The 20,690-nt window shown below is 34.9% G+C and overlaps 1 protein-coding gene across 6 annotated transcripts in view; it reads right to left on the reverse strand.

Annotated features, from left to right (window-relative positions):
* Window positions 1-20,690, reverse strand: part of LOC122799242 — an 840,251-nt gene that overhangs the window by 169,620 nt on the left and 649,941 nt on the right. For all 6 annotated transcript variants that reach the window (XM_044068176.1, XM_044068174.1, XM_044068177.1 and 3 more), the window contains one exon: window positions 15,840-16,115. In XM_044068176.1, coding sequence (XP_043924111.1) covers window positions 15,840-16,115 — 276 coding nt within the window. The remainder of the gene's footprint in view (window positions 1-15,839; window positions 16,116-20,690) is intronic.

Raw genomic sequence — 20,690 nt, forward strand, 5'->3', positions numbered from 1 at the left:
CCTCTAAGTGGCTTCTCCACTTGTTGCAATTGTCTAGTGAGGTACATGCCAAATGTTATTTTATTTGATTCCATACAAATGTTTTCATATATGTCTTTATCTAAATCATTGATCTTATTCATTGCACCAATAACTTTCTGTGTAAATAGAGTAAATTACCTTCTTCTATGGAGCATCCTATCCATTGCAAGGAAAATAATCACAAGGAACTGGAAGAATGAATAAACTCTAGCGATGAAGGAATTCCTAAATACTGCAACTGATGTTTGTCATTACAAACTCTTACCAATCAAGATGAGAGCTACTAGAATAATCACTTCCCACAACACTTGGGTGAAACTCAAGGAACTTTTAAATAAACAGTCACAACCATGTTTACAACAAGGACTTTATTTTTCATTTCTTTTTTATACATCAATGTAAATTATATAATATACACCTTTGTAAATAGTTGTTTTTGCTTTACTTTATATTGTTTGTTTAGATAGTTCTTTTGTTAAACTTTATCATTTACTTGTTACAATGAATACAAATATTTTAACAAAAAAAAAATAAATAAAAAAGGAACACTGTGTAACATACCTCTCAACTGTCCAGATTTTCACAGAATGTCTATAATTTTGTCTCATATTTTTGATCTGTCCCTCATAAAATGTGTGGTTTTCTGGCAAATTATTTAAGATTGAAGTAACTAAATAATACTAAATAAAGGCAGACATTTGAGTCTCAGACTTCATATCCTTCATAAAATACATAATAATGTGAAACCTGTTATTCTAGCAAGTTTCTAAGTTTACAGGAGCAATATTTAAAATGTATCTGTATTTTTGGACTTTTGTCTCTCCATTATTTTTGGGTTTATCCAGATTTCCTACAATGAGAGATTGAGAGGTAAACCTGAAAGACTTTAAATGCCAGCTAAAGCAACATGTGATAAATAAATGGCTGTCCACCTGCACCTCTCCTGGTAAAATGGGTACTAATATAACCAAATAAATCCATGATATGCTTCTCTGCTGTATAAAATCTAATGTACAGTTATTACAGCTATACCCTTTTCTATCATCTCATCTCCTCTATCTTCCTTGAGCTTGCTCTCCTCCTACCTTGATTTGGGCTGCCCTAACTTTTTATCTTATCTTCCTACATCCCAGGTTTTGAACAAGCCTTTATGGTAACAAATATTCTTACATAAACCCTGACATTCTATGTATACTGATGATTTTGTAGTGCATATACCTCCCTGTGTTAAAAAATATTCATATGCAAACCTTGAAACTGTTATTTTTTATTTTATTATTATAATGAACTAATCTGCTCTAATTTGGGCATTACAGCACCTTACTGATAACATTCTGCTGCAGGAGCAGTCGTGTTTAAATTCCATGTGTGGATGTGAACTAGAAGAAGATACCAGTGTGTGTTAATGTAAGCAACTTTAGGTGTGAGCAGATGCATGAAAAGATGTAAATGTTGCACCCAGAGGAAATTCTTAAAGGTGAATGCCCTTAAAAAAGACTTGTAAGTTTTTTTTTACTTTTAAATTACAAAGTAAACGTTGTGGCAGCCCCCCCGCCCAATGGCCCCTTCTCAGCAGGCAGGGCTCTAGATAACTGCCTGCGTCACCTGGTGCTGGATCTCGCTCTGCAAGAATGTTTGAATAATGGAACTACTGCTCATGAATGGAATTGACTGTAAATGATGTAACAATGCAAATGATGTTTGTATAATGGAGCTTTTCTCCTCAGGTCTCCTCTGAAAAAGGGCACTGTGCACTCAGACTTTCTCAGTAAACAAATACCAATAAATAAAAAAAAAAAATTCAAAGTAAAAATTACCAAAACAGGCACAATGACACAGTAGTTATCATGGCTGTCTCACAGAGCCTGTTTCTTCATGTTGGTTCTCAGGTCAGTTAACTTCTATTTGGGATCTGCATAACTTTCCTGTGCCTGTGCGAGATTTCTCTGGGTGACTCTGGTTTCCTCCCACTTCCAAAGATGCTCTGTAAATGAATTTATGATCTTTCAGACTGCCTGTAGGTGTGAGTGCCATTTGAGTGTTTGTGTGTGTAGTGTGTGTGTGTGTGTGTGTGTGTGTGTGTGTGTGTGTGTGTGTGTGTGTGTGTGTGTGTGTGTGTGTGCACGCGCACATATCATATAATACAATGGCATCCTCAACAGGATTAGTTTCCTGTCCTGCAAGCACTAAGTTCCAGCATATGCTCCAGGTCTCCCATGAGCCTGAATTGTATAAAGTGTGTGAACCGTGAATCAATATATGAAAGCAATGAATTCTCTACCCAAAATAAAATAAGAAAAAGAGTTACACATGGATCATTCTTGCCACTACAGTTCTTTGTACTATACAAGTCTAAAATTCAGTCTTCCGGCTAGTAATGATACTCTGTTCTCTGATTATAATGACATAATTACTATACATATCTCAGCACAAAGTGGCCACAACAGCAGATTATTTGATTCAGAGCTGTGGTGCATACATGGGTACTTAACTAATAGCTGACTCCTTTGTGACTTGACACTGTTAAATGTGGTTACAAAAGAGCCTAATCTCCTGGCATAACACAGCCTCAAAAACACATGTGCTCATCTACCCCTTCTGACATGGGGGTGGTTATGCTTTCCACATCCTTGACACTCATTTATACTAACTTTGACAACACTATATGTACAGGGAGGGAGAAATCCATGACAGACAGCAATCTCAGTCTTTAATTGTATAACACAAGAATTGCACATTAGTGATTGCACAGGAAACTGTACTTTCACAAGTATGCTATATATTGCACTGTAGCTATTAGAGGAAGGTAATAAACTGACCCTCATAGTAGCCAAAATGCAGACAATTCCTTGGCTGTATCATTTAGAAAACTCAGTGACACTAATTCCTGAAGCTGATTCTGAAGTCATATACATGCTAAACCTGCTTACAAGCTTCACTATGTTTATTCCCCACTATCATTCTTTATGGGGCCAGTAATTCATTCAGAATATACTCTTATTGCTCTTACCAAGTTAGCTAAATGCAGACCATAATACTGCTACAGGTTATTTCCTTTACTCTACTGAGTAGTTTATATGACACAAACTTCTGGAGTACATGCCATCAACTACATACAGAAGTAGACTGCATATATGCCTGTCTGCAATGTACTAAAGTTTTTTTTTTTCCTTCAGGCCTACACTGAGAATGGGCCACAACCTAGTTGCACATCTCAGTCACCAAAACATACATAAATCAGCTAAAGACACTTTTACTGGCATCTCAGCAGTGAAATCTTTTGCACATAAACTTGATTTGTAATTTTGGGGAATGTCTGTAGTAAGCTTAACAGAGCCTATGCCAAAATGTGTATATTGTTGTTTGATGCTTTTAGCCAAGGGTCTATCACTATAACCGAGTTAGAATATCTTACTGTTGAATCCCCAATGATTCCAATGATCTTTGGGATACCCAATATACATAAAGATCAGGATGACCCTCCTTTTAGGCCAATTGTGGCAGCTAGGGGGTCAAAAGCAAAACCTTTAGGTGCTTATATTGATTTTTATTCAAAAGTGGCTTTGCAAAATAGCTGTTTTATTTTAAGGGACTCTTGGCATTGTTTGGAGCTTTTAAGGGGTGTCAATACGAGACAAGAGTTTTTATTTTTGGCAATAGATGTGGTTAACCTTTTTTCAATGATATCTCATGATATTGGTCTGGAATTTTATTTTCATAGTTTGACACATACCAATGCTATTGACCATGCCAAGGTCAACTTTCCAGTTGATTTGATAGAATTGGTTTTATGAAAAAACTTTTTGTGTTTTGAAGGTGACATTTTTTGGCAGACCAGAGGTTGCTATGGGGGTCAAGTGTGCTCCAGTTTTTGCTAACTTAGTTTTAGCAGAGTGAGAAACATGTTATGTTTTTTCTTCCCCCTATATGTCTAAGATTTTAATATTTTTGAGATTTCTGGGTGATATAATGATATTATGGACAGGAAATCAAGAAGAAATAATGGAATTTATGAAATATTTGAATAGCGTTACCTTGTGTTTGAAGTTCACTCATAGAGTACATACTACGGAAATTGACTTTTTTAGACATTTGTCTGAAAAGAATGTCTTGACAGGCAAATTTTCATCCACCATCTTTAGGAAAAAGACTTATTCTAACACACTTTTGCAGTTTAATAGTTGTCATCCAATACATCGAAACAGAAGCATAGTAAAAGGACAGATGGTTAGGCTGTCTAGATTAGTCAGTGATAATGTTAATTTTGGTGAAGAGATGGCTTTTTTATTGGGGATGTTTAAAGGTAAGGGTTACCCTATATTTTTTTGTTGAAAGTAAGGAGTGAGGTTATAAAGAATGGGACAAATACATTCATTCTCATTTTAAAAATGGATGAGACCACAGATGTTACAAACAGTCAAAATTCTTATGGAAGGGATGTCATGGTTTTTCAGTATAACCAGGATCCCCCACTTCTTGTTTCTAAACTTAATATGTTTTGAGAAGGAATATTTGATGCAGAATTGAAAATGAAACTGGGTTCAGAGCAAAAAGTAGCATATGGAAAAGGGAGAAATATAAACGAGATTCTAGAAATGCAAAATGAGATGGGGAAAGAAAGTCTATAATTCTAAAATGTACAAAAGTGGTGCTTGCAATTTTTGGAAGTTTATTAATGATGGCCCCTATGTTGCGATAGAGGGCTTTAACAGAAGCTTACAATGTCCTGGATGCTGTAATTGTAACAGCAAGATGATCATATATGTAGCAACATGCATGGCATGTCCGGGATTTTATGTGGCAAAAACCACTAGGAGGCTAAAGGATAGGATTGCTGAACACATTAGGGACATTAGAAATAAAAAAAATTGAGTAGTGCCCTGTATACACATAGCATAAAATGTGATCATTTTAGAAGATTTTTATTTTTTGTTATTGATAAAGTGACTATTAATGAGAGAGGTGGCAATCCTAAACTGAAAGTTGAAGTGAAGGAGACAGAATGGCAATTAAGGCTTAATGCCAGATATGAACCTGGTATTAACAATAACATCTCTATTGCTAGTATTTTAAAACAAAAAGCCAAATATATATAACTTGAGTTTAGATTCTTGTTATGCCTTGCTTTGTATTAGGTCACAGTTTAAAGATTGATGGTTTATCAATTAGATTTGTGTATTTTGTAGTTATATTAAGAGTAGGAAGTGTGTATTTACATAGTGTGCATATATTTTTTATATTTATATTTAACATATGTCTTTTTATTGTCATTATTTGCTTTGATGGAACTCTACACTGGGCTTCAAGTTATATAGTTTTTAGTAGTTTTTTAATAGTTTTAATTAATGCTCAATTGTTTTAATATTCAGTGAATGATGGTAGGAAGTTACATAAGTGATTTTTTTGTATAAATTGATGATGATCATGTTGTTTTTTAGACTCTGATGATGCCCATATAATTGAGGGTGAAAGCGCTAAGTCATGGCATTTGTACAATTATTTATGTAATAAAATATTTTTATGTTCCGTGTTGCTGCTCCAGTGGTATATATTTTTTATATCCAATTTTATGTCATTCACAGTTTATAACATGTACACAATAAATTTTAGATTAGCTACTTTTTTGCATGATGGTCCATTGTATCCTGCAAAGCAGATCTTTTTCCTTTGCATTGCCATTTTCATGTTTACTGCTATAGCATGAACACTGGACGTGGTTCTTTTCTGCTCACTTTTTACTGAATGGCATCCTGGGCAGTGTGGTTTGCTGCCACATGTAGTCCCATCAATCCTTATTTGTATTATTTTTACAATATTTCCAGTTAGCTAACCCCTTACAGTTTCAGTGTCAGTTTTGCACACTTCCATTCCATCAGCCACTGCTTTTAACTGCACTTTCAAGATTTAATTTACATGACACACATCAGTGCAGCCTCCATTGTTAGGTTTATTTCTCTCAAACAGCCTGCCTCTTAAGTATCATTGATTAATGAATGAACAGCTCTCCAAATTCACAGTTATGCAACATGCATCTCAAAAAAGTCAAATGTGCATCAATAGTTGTTTTTGTGCTTCCTGATTTCTGATAAAAAATGCCTGATATAGGGCTTACAGTATACTGCCAAACCCCTTTTCTACTCTTTCTTATCCCAAAAATACTTGCAGAAGTTATCCATCCTTGGCCCCTTATCACCCACACTTGCATGGCTCACCAGTTACCTAGCTAATAGACAACAACTAGTTACATGGCAAGGCTCACTTTCAGCATATGTAACTAATAATATTAGCATTCCCCTAGGCTCCATCCTTGGTCCCCTTCTCTTCAAGATATTCCTCAATCATCTACATACCTCTTCGTGTCAAGGTTCACTAAGTCAATATGCAGATGATTCCAATATCACCTCCTCTTCAAACTCTCCTCCACCTTTAAGCTTTAACACAGAAGATTTCACTTCTATTGAGAATTCACTAACTGATGCTCAACTTATACTTAACACTAAGGAAACCAAGCTTTTGCTATTTACACACAAAAACTCTTAAGACTGAGAAAAATAACTTAAAAAATCTATTTCCTGACAGCACAGAAATAAAAGTGGTTCCCCATACAAAGTGATGAAATCATTACCCAAAAAATAAAAAATTTCAGCAAGGCAATGTAAGTTTTCCAACAATCTGTGTAAGCAGAAATAAAAATATAACTATTCTCCCAACTATACATTACCAGACTGGCATAAATTGGAGGGCAAGACACACCCACAGCCCCCCCCCCACCTGTCTGAAATATTCTCCCTCATGAAATATAAAGTTATTGTAGAGAATCAATTCCATTAAGTCCATTAGAGACTTGATGAGAGAATCATCAATTGAATCAATTCCAAAAGAGCAGAATGGAAAAAAATCCAACTCAATTGTGTGAGGCATACTGGTGAATAGGTTGGTAACATCAGTGGATCCCTGAGTTGCAACTATTAGCCTATGGGGTGGATTGTTAACATCCTTGTGCACCTTGGAGATTCCAAAAGCCAGTGGCATTAAATGATTCTTAATGCCCGGGAAATTATATATGTTGACTGAAATTACTCCTTGCATCAATGAGTTTCCCAAAAATAAATCAATCTTTTTATACGCTATTACAAACATTTATACTCATTTTAATTAAACAATTAATCAATAAATCAATTTCAATCAAATATAAATTATAAACCAGCTCGAACAAATTAAACTATAGAAATATATTTGAACCATTCATGATTTCTTACTATAAAATTAATACAATATATTACACATATTTTAAAAATCTATTTGGTTAAAAATAATACATAAAATCTTAATAATGACAACTATAATAATTTGAAAAAGCAACCTACAAAACTATTACAAATATTCATGACAGAAAATGTGTGTTTTTTTTTTCATTTGTTTTCAACTAAAAAAATATATATAAATTTGAACAATATACAAAAAAAAAATTATTTGTATATTTTTTTGAATTTATACCCTCCCTCATCTTTTTGTTTTAGTTTTTTAAAGTAAGTAAGCAATTAACATGTCATTGATCCCGGGATGTGAATAGGCATTGGTTTTTTGATTACCATGTAACACAAATTCCCAGTTGTTATATAATACTTCTCTAATCTGAGTAGCTTGTTGATTGTTTACCTAGCAACATTAAACACATACTTGAGAACAAAATCACAGTTTTTATTTAATGTTGTTGAAATAGTCCAATGCCTATTCACATCCGATCAATGACATGATTAAATGCTTACTTAAGTTAAAAGCTTTAAACAGATGAGAAAGGGTATAAATTTCTCAATTTTTAGTTTGAACTTATTAAGATTTTATGTATTATTTTTTTTTTAAAGTGAATATGTAATATATTGTATTAATTTTATAGTAAGAAATCATGAATGGTTCAAATATATTTCTATAGTTTAATTTGTTTGAGCTGGTTTATAATTTATATTTGATTGAAATTGATTTATTGATTAATTGTTTAATTAAAATGAGTATAAATGTTTGTACAAAAGTATATTTCTATAGCATTGACTTGGCGTTATTTGTTCACTATCACCTTAGTATTTTTCTTAGTTTGTAGTTTTTTGTGTTTTTTTATACGCTATGCTTATTCCTTTTCTACAATTATTTGTATCCTGCAGCATAGTAAAAATTTTAAAGACATAATCTGTTTTGTCAACCATTACCAACCCCCTCCCTTGTCAGGTTCCATCATTCTAACAGAAGAATTATTCCTCAAAACCTAAATAATACTTTTTCTTCCTTATTCAGATTGAAAATACATTGACTATTTAACTTATGTAAATTACAGAAATCTCTCTCACAACACTTTTGCAAAACAGCCACAGCAGAATGAGGGGGGAGTTAAAAATGCGTTTCTTTCTAAATGGAAGGTGGAAAATATTAACAAACTCTTTACAACTATGTGAATACAGTTGGGGTTAAACCTCTGAGTAAATAGCCTTAATTCAACTAATAAATCAGAGGTATTGGTACATGAATATGGAACAAACTTGAAACCCTTACTTAAACAGGGAAAAATCATACAGTGACTTGTGCATTAGTGAAATTAAAAATACTAAAACCTTTAAAGAACAAAAAAATGCCATCATGAGTAGTGACAATAACAGACTATGACAAATCTAATGTGGCATGTTGTTCTGATAATTGGAGTACCTCACTTTCTGGTTTCCTTGTTTTCTGCCCCTGCCCTGTTCTCTTTCCCTCCCAGAGACTGTTGGAGATGGGGAGATTTGGAAAAATGGGAATTCTGGTAGCCCTTATTATGGCTCTCCAGCTTCTCAGATCTACGAGTTGGGTGGAGGGATACTCATGCTAACCATCTACAGGAAACGTAGATGGTAAATTTAAGGTTTGTGGGGTATTCATATCAGATGGATTACTAATTACACCTCACCCATTTCACTGGAATTACCAGAAGAATTACCATAAAAATTTACTGGGGAAGGACTCAAATGTGACCTATTGGAAACCTTAAAGTTATTGGGCAATGGATATGCCGTATTAGTAGCATACTCTTTTTGGTCTCAGAAATTTCTTCTGTTTCCTGCTCGTAATGATTTTACAGTGTTCACCAACTTTCACAAAGATATGGTCATATTTGATCCTGTGGCAGTCAAACAAAAGATCGTTTAAAATGTTATTGTTTAGTATAGTAATGTCCTCATAGCTTTTGGATTTGAGATTTGTTCCATTTTATTATGAAATTAATCAAGTCAAACCCATGATGATTGAACATGGAAATTAGTTCCATATATTCCTCACTCCCAACAGTTAAACCATTGGGGTACATTTACAACCTGAGACTCTTTGGAACCCTTTTGACCTTTAGAAACTTAGTCAAAAAAAAAAAACATTGTCCAACTGTAGATTACACACCTTCAAAAGTTTCTTTTCTAGGGTTGGTTGCTATCATTGTAGACAAGTTCCTGTCAAGGGAAAGAGGTCCAGGATTAGAAAACAAGGAAGAAAAATCAGAGTCCTGATGAAACCAATCTTGGAAACTCCTTGAGACCAAACCAATGGAAGGACCAGCAGAATCCATAGTGTCTTGTGTAGATGCCATTTATGCTGAACTGGAAAAAAAGCTAAACCTTCCCTAAATGGTCCACAGTGATGTGGTTTGTGTATATTAGAAACCACTTGGAAAGAGCCGTAGGAGTGTAACCAAAGGGGTGTGGATGGAAACAAGTTTCTCCAGCACGTTCTTCATGGTATTATATTGTTGGGAAAGTAAAGAGAAAAGTTGAATCAAATCTCCCTGCTGTGAATCAACTTTGTCTGATGAAATACCAATGGGAGAGTCATTAGGTGGAGAAGTACAAAAATGGCCCAACACCTCCATAATAGGAATGGCTCTCAAAAACCACAACTAGGAACCAAATCAAGAGTGTGAGATTGTGCACTGCAGTCTTAAACCAAGAAAAAAGAAGAAAATGCTCATGTAGTGTCCAGTGCCAGTAATATCCAGTACTATAAACTTCTCAAACCAGAAATAGAATAAAAACAGACTCATTTGATGATTGTAGATACAAATGTTTAATATACTAAAATAAATAAATAAATACAGCCAAGTTAAGCACTTTCATCCCTACATATAATGCATGAACCAAATGAGAAACTCAATTACTAACTCTGGATAAATAAATAATCAAACTGGTTAAGTGATTAAACCCATTTAATAAAACTAATTCAGTGCCATAGTTTAAAGGAATCGTACATATGCCTGTAAAAATGCTGTCTTAAAAAACATTGGGTTAAGGTTACAATATCTGCAATGCTGACTGAAACTAGGATTACTGACAATCATATTAAAAGTTGAAAATTAAAAATCAGTAGAAATAAACCAAAGGACTGTATAAAAGATATATAAAACATCTAAAATAGTTACATGGCATAACATAAGATTGATAATTTATAACTTAGCAGCTGTGAGTTTATCACTTCCAACTGCCACTTGATATATTCTCACCGACATTATTAATCGTAAAAATCGCAAACTCCTTTACTATTGAATGTCTATATAATCTTCTTCCAGCTTTTCCCGGTTAGGGTCGCCACAGCGGATCAACTGTCCGCTCATGATTGGCAGTGGAGTTTTACAGTGTTGAGTTGCCAGCCCAGCACCCAACCTTCCACATTTACAATTTGTTTGCTTTTTTATATAATTAACATATTCTAAGATCCACATGATAGTTTTCTTTTCATTTTTTCAATACAAAATGCTTCACATGTGGTGTGTGTCACTGCATGTATAACCCCTTCAGAATGAGTTAGAGGAACAAACTCACTTTGTTAGTAAAAAAAAAAAAAAAAACAGTAAAGAAGTTGGAGCATAACTCTGATGCTTTTATAGATAGGCTTATTAAAACAGGCAAATATATGTTTTGCTTAATATATAGAGAGATTTAATCCCTGGGAAATAAATTCTTGTTATTATGAAAGAGTTGTATATGCAGCTACATGCATCAACTGTATAGTATTTTAAATGGAAAAATGAAAACAAAATTAGCAGCTAGGATCTTAGATTATGTTAATTCTTTAAAAACAAACATAATGGAAGTGTGTTATAAAGGCATTCTGTTGAGTGTAAAAATGTTAAGAAGTTTAAATTTTTTGTGACTGATAATATTAATGAAAATATATCAGGTGGTGAATGGAAGTCAAGATTAGAAAAAGAGGAATTATGTCGACAAACTAAATTAACTGCTACATCTCCCCTAAGGATTAATGGAACATGAATTATTAAATTTTTTTCTTAAATTAAATGAGTTTTTAACTAGAGAGTATTCTATAAAATATTACAAGTGATGTTTATAATATACATTTTATTGTTATTTCTTTGTTTCAATTAATTGAATTTTAGTGCTTGTTTTTTGGCATGCCCTAGAGGTAAGTTAGTTTTTCACAAAATGGGTTTATTACAAAAGTGTTCTTTGTTCTGAAGAAGTCTATAGTTAATGACAAAAGTGCTTAACCCAACATTTTGTTTCTGGATGTTGCTTTGTGCCTGATAGTACTGAGTGTATGTTTTGCAGTTTTTGGTATTACACTCAGTTTTGGTTATTTCATTTCGGAGTTGAGTACTTAATTTCTTGTTTTGTAAGCTTGAGGTTTGTCAGGCAAAAGTAACATTGTAAGGTGGTATGTTTGTGAAAATTAAATAATGAAGTGAATCCTGCTGTTAACTATAACATACTTATAAAAAAACAACCATTTACATTGGAGTAGCTGGAGAAACAAAGTGAGAAGCTGGAGTCTGTAAGGTCAGAAATGAAGATGGATTGTGTCCCCACTTCTGTCAGAAAAACGAATCTTCCAAACTCAGTTTCTGATAGCAGAGTTGCTGTAACAGCTACCACAATAAACATAAGATGCATGAGATAGGCATGCTGGTAGCTCAGAAGTTTAGTTCTAAGTGCCCAAACACCTTTGGCCACATTTCTCACATGACCATGTAATATGGCTCTTGAAGATACACAGCAAACCCCAAATCCTGGTGCAGGTGAAGCAGAATTCTTACTCACTGAACCACAGTGCTGATGAATTCAAATAGAAACAAATATTCCTCAAAGGCTTAAACGTAATCAAAAGTATTTATCAATAACACGCAGTCCACAATTTTAGAATAAGTTCAGCATTTTTGATCTCATGGTGTACTCTGGTTTTCCATTGATACTACAAATATATTAATCAAAGCCAATTAAAAAATAAAAAAGATTTAAGAATATCTCTTAATTTTCTTTTTTTTTTAATTTCTCTAAATCTTTTGTGTTTCTAATACCATGATGGGAATGGACCCTATTCCTAAGTCAAAGAAGAATTAAAGTTCATGAAATTAGTATTGTTTCACTGTTTGATGTCAGCCAAAAGTGCTCTTTGCAGCACCTGTAACTTGCCCAGTAACAACTCCTTCTGCAGTTTGTATGGAGTTACATGCATTGGTAGCATATCTAAACATGATTGTAGACTCTTTTTTTATAAGACCCATTGCTCCTACTACTATTGGAACTATCTGGGTATCCTTCTTCCACATAGCTCTCATTTCTGCTTACAAATCCTGATATTTTATAACTATGTGTCTTTCTGTATGCAGGACACTTTAGTTACTGGGTGTGGTGATTTCAATGATCAATGCTATTTTTGTCTTCGTTTCTTGGACCACTATATCCGGTTTTCTAGCACCAATCCTTTGAACTGTTGGCAAAGGATGATCCCATGTGATATAAACTTCATCATTTTTTATGATGCTTTGTGGCTCATGTTTCCAGTGTTTTTCAGCCATTTCAGTACCATAATGTTTGCACAATCCCCAGTGCAACATTCTTGCCACATTATTATGCTTTTCAGTATACAGTCCTTCTGCCATTAGTATGTCACAACCAGCAACGAGGTGTGCGACTGTTTCAAGTCGGCTTTACAAAATATACATTTGTCTGTTTCTCCCACATGTTCAATGGGCTTTGTAAACCAGTGTGTACATAGCCCACTATCTTGTGCTGCCAATATTAACCTTTCATCCCCTGGTTTGAATTCACCTCTCCTTAATCATTCCTGCGTTCATTCCTGATCAACATGAGGTTCTTCCAGAAGTTTTCTATACTTATGTTTTTTCACATTTCTTGCCTTTTCATCTGGTCCTTCACCTTATATGCTTTCTTTTGTATCTTCTTTGGGTTTGATTTCCATTCCTGCTTGACACCTATATGCTTCTACTAGGTTAAGCAGAGAAGTCATCTTAGATTTGTTCTCCTCATGTTTTAAAACTTTCACTATGTATGGATCTTATGAGGTCAGCAGATATGTGTGGATTGCAGATCATACATGTAATCAATTTCAAGGAGGCCCATCCCTCCTGCAGAACGAGGAATATATAACCTTGGTATGCACTGATTTTTATAGATCATTTGGTGAGCATGAAGCATCCTTCTTGATTTAATATCTAATCTATCCAACATGTTTTGGGGCCAATCAATCACTCCCAAACTGTAAATTAGGACAGGAAGAGCAAATTGGTTTATAACTGGATTTTACTCCTAGATGTCAACGCTGTTTTCAGGATTAATTTAAGTCTTCTAAAGTAATCCTTACTAAGTTTAATTTGTATTTGTTCATGTTTTATTGCTGATTAGTACGGCATTCATTGTGAAAACAGTAATGTCACACTTCCTCATAGACATTTAACATATTTTCCAGGTCTAAACATGCATTTAAAAATGTTACATTGTTACATATAGCATATTCTCAACTAATTTGACAACCTTAGACTATCATTCAGCTCTCAAAACAAATGCAGTTCAGAATTTCTTTTTTCAGAGGACCCACTGAAAGTGTTACAAGCCAGTGACACATATACCAGCTTAAAATGTCTTTCCTCTACAGTTTTACATAATGCATCAAATTAATTTTCAGTTTGTTGAATGTTGTAGCCACCACTGCAGCACTCAGCAAGTTGAGAAGCAATTTGATTTTCTATGGCACTTAAGGCAGTGGAATAAATCTATGAGTTTACCAGGTGTCTTCTGCAGTCTAGGGTTTGATTCTCTCGGCATGCAATTTGCTTATTATAGAACGTTGAGCAAGGAACTTAACAAGGGAGTATTCTGGGGAAATTGGAAAAGGCTTCTCAATGATCTATTGGGCAGAAGACTTGTGATTACCTATGAACAAACTTGTAAAACTGGAGACTCTTTATGAGGATGCTGCCTAATGCCAATGTACCTTAAGCAGTGGTGCTCAAGTCTGATGTTCTAGGTTCTCAGCTGCAGTTTAAATTAGTAGGTTATCCCACCACCTCTGAGAAAAAGGCTTGTATGTGACCAGTGTCCATTCATCTATTCTGCTTGTAAAATCTAGTCACATATCTCAGTGTAGAAATAAATGTGAATACCAAACAGCCCATAACTCTTCCTGCTTCCAGTCAGTGGACTGTCTCTACATTGAGGTACACTAGTGGATTCTACTTGCAGAATGGATGGACACTGGTCATGTACAAACATTTTTCTCAGAGCAGGTAGGTACCCCCTTAAGAAAATGGTGGCTGCATCTAAAACATCTGCGTAAGTAAGAGGATTTTCTCAGATCAGAGTAGAAGGGGTTTGAAGTCAATAAGGAGTAGAGTGTGACACCGTGGTCATCAGGAGTCAGTGCACCCAGTGGGGGAGGGGGGCACAGAGATGTGGCAGCAAGTGAAATGAGTATAACTATTGAAAGACAGATGTGATTCTAATGCTGAATCATATGAAACTGCACTAGTAACCCTACCGCCCCCCTTTCAGAGTGCACTTCGTTCATTGTGACCCCTGAATCCTGCCAGCTTACCAGTCTCTAATTAAATCTACCTCATCCAGATACAGCATGAAATGCTCTAGTTTACCTGTGTCTTGTTTTTTGTTCTGTAGAGTTCTGTTTAGCACCTTTCATTGTCTCTACCAGACTGAATCCCTCCTTTCTACCACTTTGTACACACAGTCAAAAGACTTTTAGTTTACTGAATATGAATATTGCACTACAAATTGGTGCTATCATATGTTTTTTATGCACTTTCTTCTAGATATAAGTGAGTTATATTTTTCAGAAATAATTCCGTCATGTGTTTTAGCCCCGGTGGTGCAGCGGTAGCATTGTCACCTCACAGCAAAGGTTCTCCCATTCGATTCTCGGCTGGAGCTCCTTCTGTGTGGAGTCTGCATGTCCTCTCTGCGGTCGAGTGGTGTTCGAAAGACATGTGTGAATGGCATGCCTTCATTGAAGGTTGGGCATCGGGCTGGCACCTCGGGACCATAAAAATCTACTGCCAATCATTAGCTGACCGAAGTTCAGCTGTGGCAACCCCTAACTGGGAAAATCTGAAAGAAGAAGAAGAATTCTGTCATGTGTCTGATGTGGAGTTCCATTGTAAGAGATATATAGCTCGCTTACTTGTCTTACCCTTGCATCTATGAAACAGAAAAAAATAGTTTCTAAATGTCTTCAAGGCTCATTTTTCTTTCCTCTCATATCTGTGTGCCATGGACATATAAAAGTTATCAATATACAGCATGTACAGCATTGATAACATACAACACCATCTTAAATTAGCTTTCTGAACATCCATTTTACATACTGTGAGAGGATATCTGCTGTCAGAAGGAAAGACATCAGTTGGATTACATACCACAAGCAGAATGATTACAGTGACTGTTACGAGTCAGGTATCTTGTCTCTTGTGAAACACAGTGTATCAAGGAAAAGGTTCTGGAATAGTATTACCTGCTAACTATGTAAAGAAATGCACATACCTATGTTGATCTTTTTGGACTGGCTGTATTCCACACCAAGTATGTTCTTTGCCTCGCAACTGTATGCTACGTAGCCCGTAGGGAGAGTCACAAACGTCTTACATTGAAATGGAGCTGATTCTTTCACTGTCTGTTCATCCACCAAGGTTGTCTTGCTCTCCAAGATTCTGTAAGTGATTGGTAGTGAGCCTGCAGCTGAGATGCAGAAGAAATGAATGCTAGTTCTGTTCCCCTCCATCTGTATTGTGTAATTAAAATGTGGCTTTGAGACTGGACCTTCATGTAAATAATTGAAAAGATGAATAAATCATTAATATGTCTCATGAACAAATTTTGAGCTTGTCTTTACACTTTAGATTATTGAAAACAGTAAAGCATAAAACAATATTTTAACAGTGAAAACAACTGAATATCCATGAATTAAATTAAAAGAAAAAGAGGTCAGCCATTTACCAGTAATAGTAGAATGCGTAAAACCTAGTCCTCCTATAGAAATAATATGAATGTGAGATAAAAGTTGAGCATCATATGAATGTTTTTACAAAACATTATCATTCATATCTTTTTCCTGCCCAGAAAATACATTTAACCCACATCAAGGTACACCTCTGGGAGTAAACAGTCACAACTTCATGTGACTTTGTCATTGAAGGAAAGAGAGTCATGTTTCTCATCCTGAGGGTGGTACCTGAGACATAGCTGCCATCATGTATGCCATCTGTCTTGTGATACATTATATAGCAGATGATACTTATACTGTGCCCTTTAATTTTCATACTTAAATAACAGATGTCATGGCTTGGCATACCTTTACTAGTTAAATGTTACAAATAAATAAAGTATAAACAGTTAGGGTAACATTTACCCATATTTCCCCTAGTCACACCTCCACACAAAATGTGAGGATACGGTATGCATTTCCATGTTATATATTACAGATTACAAATAGTAAACTAAGTTACATGTATTCCACTTCATAGACTTCTGAAATGATTCTTCTCTGAACTGCTTTACTGGTCAAACAAATAGAATGGAATAGTTTGCATGTCCTGCCAAGGGGCACGCTGCCTCTCACAGCCATCCCACCAAGAAACACCACTGGGAAACATGAAGGTTACTTCCATTCATATTACTAAACAGATTTCTAAAATGTATTTGCTAATCAGGTAAACCAAGGAGGTAGACATCTGTTGTCAGGGAAACACCAAGAGCAATCTCTGGTTAAGTTATTTGTTAACAGCAATAAAGCCCGCAAATGAAGGCTGAGTGACTGCATCTGTGGCCTACAGGAGGAAGCTCATTAGCAGCTCTTAGCATTAATCCCTTGTACTAAGCCAACCTCATTAGTGCCTCATAACCAGAATCCTCTGTACTAATCTGCCAGTCTGCACATAGTAGCCCTAGAGGCATAGCTGCAAGCCTTTCTGTGATACCTGTGGTCAAATATCACCCAGATGTAGTTAGACATATAAAATTATGGTATCAGTTTCATGTGAGGTTCAGAGCAACTCACTCAATCAGGTGACTCTTATTCTTGTTGTTAGGAATCAGGTAAATATTGCACAACGTGGGCCAGCTCAGCTGACATCTACACCCATATTAAGGGTCCCTTCCTTTCTTTCACTGGGACATGGAAGTGACATGTTCAAGGAGGACACTGGATTTTGGTATATAGTGCTTTTCAAAGCCACTGTCATCAAAATGATGATTTTCCACATCATTCATCATCTACTAAAATTATATTAACTCTTTTCTCACTGCCTTATACTTTGAGTCAAGATACTATAGCAATAACCCATGCCTGGGTGTGGGTAATGCTAAATTTACCCACGGTTGGCGTGGTTTGGTCGAGGCAAAGCCGGGACCAAACAAAGCCAACCGTGGGTAATAACATTACCCACACCCAGAAGTGGGTTATTGCTATTATACCATGACATTATTTAAGAAAAGAAACTGTTACTTTTCTTAAATAATGGCATAGTATAATGCCTGTTTACTGCCCTTCCGCAGATGTCTGGCATCCGGCAGTTCTGATGTACTGCGCCTGCGCGGTACATCAGAGTTGAGCAAAAGCAACGGAGAAAGCAAGATCTCCGTTGCTTTTTCATGTCTCGCTATGTTAAATGAGTTTAACATAGCGAGACAGTTAAAATAAGCAACGGACATCTCCGTTGCTTATTTTAAAACTGTCTCGCTATGTTAAACTCATTTAACATAGCGAGACACTAAAAAGCAATGGAGATCTTGCTTTCTCCGTTGCTTTTAAACACTGTCTCGCTATGTTAAATGGGTTTAACATAGCGAGACAGTTTAAAATAAGCAACGGAGATCTCCGTTGCTTATTTTAAAGCTGTCTCGCTATGTTAAACCCATTTAACATAGCGAGACAGTGTTTTAAAAGCAGTTATACTAATGGAAAAAAGTCCGGGCGACCGGACCTTTTTCCATTAGTATAACTCGATTTACAACGGGCACGCTGGCCAATCAGCGTGCACATTTTGTGGGGGGGGTCATGGTATAATACACATTATTATAGGGGGGCGTGGCCAAGGATGAACACAGGATAGCAGCAGATTTCTTCAGCTCCACCAATTTCATTACATTGACAGGAATTAATTACTTAAAAAATTAATTTTTGAAGTAATTTTCTTTCTAAATATGTTTGTTTTATATAGTTCTTGAACTATATCTAAAAAAGAAAGGAAATCTTAATAATATTCCTGTCAGAAATTACTTTGGAAATTTTCCTGTCAGTTTATCAGTCTGAAATGAGTTCCAGTAAGACAAATTCTCAAGACTCCAGCATCAAGAAAGAACTTCAGTCTCTGATAATTATAGTCCAGCAACTTACTGCTAAGATGGATAAAATGGATACTAAAATAGACACTTTCATAGAAAAACTACAAAACAAATAGACTTGTTACATATGGACCTGCAACAACAGAAGATCCAGATGACAGGCATATAAGAAGCTGTGAATGACATGGAAAATAGAATACAAGAAGAGGAAATCAACATTGAGTTTCTGCTGAAACAAAATACACATTTACAAACAAAGCTGGATGACCTGGAAAATAGATCTAGGCACAATAACATTAGGATTTTTGGACTGCCAGAAAATATTGAAGGTAACAATATTACTTCTTTTTTAACAACATGGCTCCCTAAAACTTTAGATTTACCAGAAGCATTCTCTTTTGGTATCGAAGAGCACATAGATCTATAGCTAATACTAACTCTAACAAAAACTATCCTAGATCAGTTATAGTTAGATTTCTATCATCTTTTGATAAAGAGATGGTTCTTAAATCTGCTTGGGCTAAAGCTCCTGTTAAGATTAATGAAACAACTGTGCGTTTTGACAATGACTATTCTTCCATGGTATTAGCTAAAAGAAAAGTTTTTCTGCCACTAATAAGGGAGCTTAAAAAGCACAGTTTAAAACATACCTTCTGTTTCCTGCCAAGCTTAAAATCTTCCTTCCTGATGGTCCTAAAATTTTCGATGACTTAGACTCTGCTTTACTGTTTATCAAAAAATAAGATTTTGGAAAAATAGAAGAAATGGAATGGGCTAGTCCTTCGTTAAAGAGACTGGCAACTGAAACTTCGTGGAAGACTTCAGAGAAGAAGAAGAGACTAAAAAACAAATGATTTGTACTATGTTTTTTTTTTCTCTCTCATCATTTTATTTTATTATTAATCCTTTTAAATATAGTTCCTGCATTTCCAGAAGCAACAAATATTTTGAAAAGATTTAATCAAAGTTATTCTCTGTGTGCAAAGAAATGTTTTGTTTCATAACTAGTCAAAATATCTGGAGATTTAATGGCAAGCTGTGATTTAACTCTGAAGAGGAAAAATAAGGTCAGTAATTTGATACATTTTTTTTCCTTTAAAAGTTTATATGTTCTTCAAATGCTATTCCTAATTATACTTTCTTGATTACACTGCTTATGCTTGTTTGTAAATAATCTGTCATGCTTTAACTAATAATAATTAGAACTAAATAATAGTAAATAATATGTTTTATTTTTAACTCTATTAATATAAACAGTAAGTAACATTCTATTGTATATACTTCTTATAGCTTTCTCTTACATTTTTTATTATTTCTGCCTTACACCCTTTTACTTTCTACTCTTTTCTTTTCTTTATTAATATATAGAAATGCTTTTGATCATATAGACACCGTAAATAATAAGATTCGCATAGGAGTTGAGTTGGGACAAAAATGTTGAGTTTTGTTACTTATTAATAATTTTAGGCTTGATTTCACTTACATAGAGTCTGTAATAACCTGTAGAATGCATTGTGAAGGTTTTGTCATGTTTAGATGCATTTACACTGCTAAATGAATGTTTGTCACTAGTTTTTAATAAGTTTCCCGCCAAAATGTTAAGAGAGACAATCTCGGATGTGGGCTGTCTCATGCACAGTGTCCATGAGCTACTTCAAAAGCTTCAACTCTCAGAATACTCACAGAGAAGCTGAAAGCAGCTGGTCTCACCTTTGACCTAAATATCACACTGACACATCACAGATACAGGAATAGCAGATTAATAATATGTGTTAAAACCTATGTCCCAAACATATACATTACTATAACTCATTTAATTCATCTGATTGACAAGCATAAATAATTTTATAACTCTATACTGGAAGAAATTGTCATGTGATATATTTTAAAGCAGTAGTATAGCATGTTTGTAAAATCTGGTTACTAAAATGTGTTTGCTGTGCATTATTTTGTATAAAGCAGACAGATTTATTGAAGGGACAGCAATGTAAGATGGTGCTCAGTAAAGATACAACTCAGTGAGATCATATATATATATATATATATATATAT

Source organism: Protopterus annectens, chromosome 4.part0 (genome assembly GCF_019279795.1).
Source record: "Protopterus annectens isolate FY-2018-M chromosome 4.part0, PAN1.0, whole genome shotgun sequence".
NCBI classification, from domain to species: Eukaryota; Metazoa; Chordata; order Ceratodontiformes; family Protopteridae; genus Protopterus; species Protopterus annectens.